General features: G+C 25.6%; 1 protein-coding gene across 1 annotated transcript in view; it reads left to right on the top strand.

The window, feature by feature from the left end:
- Nucleotides 1-1,115: 1,115 nt before the first annotated feature.
- LOC126895029 (uncharacterized) overlaps nucleotides 1,116-7,603 on the top strand; it is a 13,195-nt gene continuing 6,707 nt past the window's right edge. The window contains exons 1-3 of the mRNA XM_050666480.1: nucleotides 1,116-1,237; nucleotides 4,122-4,391; nucleotides 4,463-4,553. Coding sequence (XP_050522437.1) covers nucleotides 1,172-1,237; nucleotides 4,122-4,391; nucleotides 4,463-4,553 — 427 coding nt within the window. The 5' untranslated portion in view covers nucleotides 1,116-1,171. The remainder of the gene's footprint in view (nucleotides 1,238-4,121; nucleotides 4,392-4,462; nucleotides 4,554-7,603) is intronic.

Raw genomic sequence — 7,603 nt, 5'->3', positions numbered from 1 at the left:
TTGTAAATTTTTAAGTATAAAATTTTAGGTATTACTATAAAGATAAGGTCTTTAATTTTCTCTCTTAAATATTCTAAAAGTACTACTTAGTACCAATTAATTCAACCAGGGCCTTTTCTATTATAATGTTTTTTCATCGCTATTGTCATCTTATTATATAACTTGGAATAGATGATGAAGACTATAATTTTCACGAAACACTTTATTTTGCCACTAAGATTGAAAGAGAAAATCAAAGTATATATTGGTAATAGATATTGCAGAAATACTAGTGCGAATTTCACATTGATATACTTTCACAAGAGTTAAAAAATCGTATAAGACATACGATCATATCCAATATTATTATTTCTATTTCAATTTTCATATTTTAAAGTTAGTTTAAGAACTATAATTTTCAAAAAAAAATGAAAAATGATCTTATCATCATCTACTCTTGTAAAATGTAAAAGTAATCTTCAAGAACATTAAAATTGAAATGTTGAAAGTTTTCAAAATTTTGATATAAAATTGAAGGTATAGAGGGGGTTTGTTAAGTCATTACATTTATAAATCACTATTTTCCTACGTGGTAAAAAAACGCTAATATCTTCTAAAATAATGGTTCAATATTTGTTATGGATAAAACTATTTCTTAGTTAGATCATTTTTTCAGTCGTTAACTAGTAAAACCACATGTTTTAATTTGAACAACTGAAGTGGATAATATTTTAATGAGGTCAAAGCGAATAAGAATAATCTTTATTCATTTCAAAATTTAGTATAAGATATATTGTTGGTATATACGAAATATATAGATACAATTTAAACAAATTATGTATGGGATACAATACCAGTCTATTGCAGAATTAAGGGTTCTAAGTTCCCCGTAAACTTTTCTAAATAGTGCTTTAAAAAAATTAATGAATAAGTTACTTAATGATTAAGTAAATATAACAAGAGAAATAATAGATTCTCAAAATTATTAATTTTAGTTAAATTTTTATAATTATTAGGTTACGCCAATATTTGCTCTATATATTTATTTAAATATAATTTATTTTCCATTTATCTAAAAATAATTTATGTTATAAGAGCAAAACACATTTTAAAAATTATAAAAGAGAAGAGTAAAATTATAGAATACCATAAAAATTTACAGTTTACTTTAAAACAATTCGAAAAAGTTAAAATGTTTTCTAAAAATATTACGCTTTTATGCGTGTGTAATTTGATAAAGATGATATCGTCAAATGAGGTAACTTGAAATTTGTTTTACTTAATAATAATTTATTAAAAATGGAGTATAGTTTTTTTGAATTGAAGTAATATTATTTAAAGTTGCTTAAAAAGTTTGGGTTGGAAAATTTTATTTTAACTCAAAAAAAGCATAATATTAATTGTCAGAGATGGATTTGAACCTTAAGCGTGAAAGACATTGTGAATAGAATAAGTGTTAGATTTTCAAAAAAAAAAATAAGGAACTATTTATATTTATATAATATCAAATGAAAGGAAATTACCTAAGCTTTCAATATAAAAAAATATTATTTTGTTTTTGTTAATATTTCAATATTTTATGGTAGTTTTAAATGCAAAAAAAAAAAATCATGATAGGGAGCTGATTTTTTTTGCAAATATTACATATTTTGTTTAACTTCGGTGGCAATGTACGATAAGGTGACAGAACAATTTTTTTTTCATTTTATAGTACATGACATAACTTTTGATTTGACATATGTTTAAAAGACGCAGTATTTCCGGAACATTTTCAAAAGTTAAGTTGAAAAAGTACAATTTTTTATACAATGATTCAATTTTTGAACGCCCCTTATATAAGGAAAAATTGTCCAACTTAAATAAAAAGTATGTCAAATACCAGATGTATTTATAATGTTGTAACGTCACAAATTCGAAGGTGGACCGTTTATGATTTTTTGTTATGTCTACTTATTTATTTTATCGCGCGAAAGAACCTTTTTCTGACACAGCGGTGTCAACCACTCATTATTTTGCCGCTGACCGCTAGATAAGGCGATAAAAGAGAAATATAATTATAATCGAATTGTTTATCAGTATTGATCCTTTCCAAAAAGACTGGCCGTCATCGATTTGAAATTGCCGTTAGATCGGTGTTGACTCTTCTCTATTCCTTCTTCTGTCATTGACCGTGCTAGGGTGCACACGTTTATTGTTTTATTGACATCCTTTTTTCAATGATGGAGTAGAGCCACCAACGGCGAACGGCCAGGTCTTTTCGGCGAAGCATCCAGACCATCGGATGGGTCTCTTCGGAGACCGGGTATCGTTTTCTTTTTTATATTATATTTATGTAATGAGCTATATTTTATTAATTATTTTATTTCATTTTATTTTATCGTAAATTAACTTAATTTTGTTTATGTGTGGAGAGCACGTGTTTCCCTTTTCTTCTAGCCAACGCTAAGGAGCGAGTGTCCAGACCGCTCCTGGTGTTCTTCATTAATTTCCGATTAACATTAACGGATGTGTTCCAATACCGTCCGTGATGTTTGTAATATTATTTGTTTGTTTTGTTTAAATATTTTATTTTATTTGTATTGCCTTTATTTGTAGATATGGTTTTTGATGCATTCGCATCTTTGTCCATGTTTAACTTAATTTTCTTTTTTTTTAACAATTAAATTTAATTTCCTTATTAATTTCAACTGTAATGTTTATTTTATTGCGCGAGTAACTTAATTACTCGCGTATATTTATCCCTATTCCTTAATCTAGACACGGGCTCGATATGTTTTACATATCAACCACAAACAACTTTTATTGTCATAATTGTGTTTAATAAACCATGAGGTATTATAGTAATTTATACATATAACGACATATTAACTTAGATTATACTTTTAATTAACTTAAAATTAAAATCCACCTATGGTCCGGTAATCATATCTGATAGGAGTGACACCTCGCCTAGGTGGTGGCGACCCTTGCTACTAAAACTAGTCGTTATGCAAGTGGCACACCACGTTGTTGTTACAGGTCAATATAAAAGCCCACTTGCAATGTATTTATAAAAAAGAAATTTGTGCTGATATATTCAATTTTCGAATAGTTGTAGCATCCTAAAGCTGAAAATTTAAAATCGAAAGTTTTAACACAAATATACCATTTTTTTAAAAATGGCAGCCGTTTGCATGCTGTAGATAAAGTGTTGGGACAAAATTTTTTTTTCATTTTAAAGTACATGACATATTTGGTATATGTTTAAAGAACGCAGTATTTCCGGAACATTTTCAAAATTTAAGTTGAAAAGTTAGTTTTTGTAAAAAAATTACTATTTCAAATCCCCCCCTGTGCGCAGGTTAAGTGTTAGATTTTCAAAAAAATGATATCAAATGAAAGGAAAATATCTAAAGTTTTAATATAAAGAAAAATTATGTCGATTCGTTGCATTTTGAAAATTTTATAGAAGTTTTAAGAAAAATATGACAACATTTACCGATTTTAAAAATTGTAATTTTTTTAGAGATTTCCCCCATTTGTGGGGAACAAGGGAATATTTTTCAATTTTTAAGGATTATGTCTTCAACTAGATACAATTTCTGATCTTTTGACGTATTGTTGAAAGAAATCGGTCCAGTGAGAGCTGAGAAAAAGTAGTGACAGACACAAAAAAAAAAAAATAAATAAACATATCATTGTAAAATCAATAACTTCTCAGCTTCGCATTGAAGATAAAATAATCTTATTAGGAATATGATTAATCGATTACATAATTTTGATCGATGTTTCGGAAGTTATTAACATTTTATAACTTGGTGGGAGGAGGAATGAGGCAATCTAGTGATAAAAATACCATAATTCAATCCTGACAATAATGCTTTATTTTAAATTTATTTTGATTTTTAAAATACTAGTTAAAGTTTTTATCATTCAATCATTTTATAAATTACACAATTGTGCCGTAAAAAAATTAAGTTGACATCCTTAAAAGTCATAAGAAATGAACATGAAAATAAGTTCATAACAGATAAAAGAAATTTTAAGTGTAACTACCAATATTATCTTGAATGTATTGACTTTTTGTGATTATTTTTTTTGTAGTTATTTGTAGTTAGTTATTATTTTAAATAATTATGTTGAAAACTTTTTAACATTTACAGATAGTAACACATATAACAAGTGTTGAGGGGGATAATATGGGTTTCACATTTCATAAAACAATTCTAAATTTTCCATTTAAATTCAATCCAGTTGATGAAGTTTGGAGAAAAAACAAATGTGAAAGTTTGGGATTTACGTTTATAAAACATAAGGATTTTAAGTCAGCTCTTTTACAAAACTACCATTATGAAAAATTATATGAAGTTTTGTCTGAACTAATATGTGGAGATAAAAAATTTGGAATACCATTACAAAAAAGTATTTGTTCAGTAAGTTTAAATGTATCATTTAACACAATTATTACTAATAAATTTAATTGTTTTAAATATGATAAAACTAGAGCATAAAATCAAATGAGGACTTAAAAAAACTTTTTCGTGATGAAGAAGCTTTTATTGATTATCTTGATCGTAATACATTTAAAAATCCAGGTATGTTAAATTGATATTAAAAGGTAATTTCTTTATTGAGAACTACTCATTTATCTGCAAAATAAGTAAAATATTCAGAATTTCTTTTTATTATAATTTCAATTGTACATAATTTTTTATTTAAATGAGATAATATTTAGGATCATCTTTAATCATTTATAAAAGATGCGAAGCTGAGAAGGTATTAATTTTATTATGATGTGTATTTTTGTTTTTTTTTTTGTGTCTCTTACCACTTTTTCTCAGCTCTCATCGAACCGATTTCTTTCAACNTTTTTTTTTTGTGTCTGTTACCACTTTTTCTCAGCTCTCATCGAACCGATTTCTTTCAACGGTACGTCAAAAGATCACAAATCGTATCTAGTCGAAGACATTACCCTTCAAAATTAAAAAAAATTTCCCTCGTTCCCCGTAAATGGGGGAAACCTCCAAAAAAATTCCAAATTTAAAAATCGCTNGGGGGAAACCTCCAAAAAAATTACAAATTTAAAAATCGCTAATTTTCGAAATTTTTTCAATTTTTTTTACTAAAAACTGCCGTAACTTTTTCAAAAATGAACATATCAATATAAATTTTTTTTATATAGATGCTTGATGTCTTTACTTATTATTTGGTATATTTTTTTTGTAAATTTGACTTTTTTTCTGCCCACAGGAGGGGATTTAAAATGACAACTTTTTCACAAAAAATTAACTTTTACAACTTAACTTTAGAAAATGTTCCGGAAGGTCTGACACTTTTATATATATCTTAAATTAAATTTAATGTAATATAATTTATTATGCAAAAAAAAAAATTTCGGACTTTATTTTATCTTCACGGCGAAAATGGTTACCAAATGCTATTTTCGTGTGAAAATTCTCGATTTTATTATTTATATAATATTTAACTTTATAATGCTATAACTTATTGAAAAGTTTATGGATCCACACAATTTTTTTATGAGAAATAATATTTTTTAATAAACCCTTTTTCATTTGACATACTTTATCTTTATCGAGATATTAATAAGGAACCAGCAGATCTAGTAGCTTTTGGAATAAAACACCAATTTTTTTTAAATTAAACACTATCTAAAGATTTGCATCGAAGTGTTTATTTTTGATAGTGATTTTAATCACTGTCAGATATTATACTTGATCCAACTATACCACGACACCACTGTGCCGCGAGCCCCCTGTGCTGGGTTTTTTTTTTGTTTATATGTAAATACTTATTTTTTATTAATAAGTAACAATATTAAAACTTAGAAGTGATAGGAAAAGTTTAATTTCATATTTGAAAACATCAAGAAAAGTTGATTTAGAAAATTAAATTTTTGTTTCTGATGAAAGTTCCTTGTAGTCTAGTGATAAAAACTTATAACTTTGTTAACTGTTATCACTTTATTAAAAATTATCAAATCAGTCTAATTTTTTTTTATATAGATGCATGTCTTCACCTATCATTTGGTTTTTTTTTTTTATAAATCTAACTCTTTATCTACCAACAAGTGGGATTCAAAATGATAACTTTTTTTTTTTTAGTTAAAGTAAATTGTTAAAATTAATTCAGTTTTGGATATTTCAAGTGTAGAATATTTTTAAATACTAAAAGTTACTTAGAAATGATTACTATGATTTCTATTTCAGTTATTTAATACGTTAAAAAAGCAAAAAAATATTGAGATTTTCTGATAAATTTACTATAAATAGTAATTATAAAATTTCCTGATTACATATTAATCTTAAAAATACCATTGTTTTAATTCTCATAAAATTTTCTATTTAATGATGTCAATTTCAAACTTGCAATTAAGCTAAAAAAGTTAGGCAACATATTCAATTTTTTTTACTATAAATTTTTACAAAACTTTATCAAATATTTTTCTTTAAACTTTAAAGAACCAAAAAATAGGTTAAAAATGAAAATTTGGGCTGATTATTTTAAACATATTAAAAAACAAAATCAGTAATAATTTGAAAACGATTTTTTTTTCTGATAGAAAAAGTATAATTGCAAAGTTGAAAACAATGCGAAAAGTTGATTTAGAAAAGTATATTTTTGCTTCTGATAAAAGTTCCTTTTACAGGGCATTTATTTATAATAACAAACAGCTTTTATTGAAAATATTGCACCAAGCCCTTTAAATTTTTATACACATATAAGTGAAGCAATATANGAAAATATTGCACCAAGCCCTTTAAATTTTTACACACATATAAGTGAAGCAATATATAACAACTTTATTATTTTTATAATATCTCCGTAAAAATTACAATATTAAATTATTGAATAACAATTTCATACTAACTTGACATACTATAATATTTCATACTATAATTAGTACTTATTCATATATTATATTTTAAAATCAAAGAACTAATCCGTGATATAAATAAAGAAATAAGAGTTGATGTTGCTTTTGAATTTATCCACCGAATTCCTTTCAGTACAGCATCAAAGGAAAATGATTTCTGATAGTGATTAAAACCACTATTAAAAAAAAACGCTTCGATGCAAATCTTTAAATAGTGTTTAATTTAAAAAAACCCAGCACAGGGGGGTCGCGGCACAGTGGTGACGTGGTATAGATGGATCAACTATAATGATATCTGACAGTGATTAAAATCTCTATAAAAAAAAAACGCTTCGATGCAAATCTTTAGATACTGTTTAATTTTAAAAAATTGGTGGACTATTCCAAAACCTACATTATCTGCTAGTTCATTATTAATATNTAAAAAAATTGGTGTTTTATTCCAAAAGCTACTTGATCTGCTGGTTCCTTATTAATATCTCGATTAAGATAAAGTATGTCGAATGAAAAAGGGTTTATTAAAAAATATTATTTCTCATAAAAAAATTGTGTGGATCCATAAACTTTTCAATAAGTTATAGCATTATAAAGTTAAATATTATATAAATAATAAAATCGAGAATTTTCACACGAAAATAGCATTTGGTAACCATTTTCGCCGTGAAGATAAAATAAAGTCCGAAATTTTTTTTTCGCATAATAAAGTATATTACATTAGCTTTAATTTAAGATATATATAAAAGTGTCAGA

This window comes from Daktulosphaira vitifoliae, unplaced genomic scaffold (genome assembly GCF_025091365.1).
Source record: "Daktulosphaira vitifoliae isolate Bord-2020 unplaced genomic scaffold, ASM2509136v1 Scaffold_1, whole genome shotgun sequence".
NCBI classification, from domain to species: Eukaryota; Metazoa; Arthropoda; class Insecta; order Hemiptera; family Phylloxeridae; genus Daktulosphaira; species Daktulosphaira vitifoliae.
Note: the sequence above shows the minus strand (reverse complement) of the source record. Positions and strands in the feature narration are given on the sequence as shown.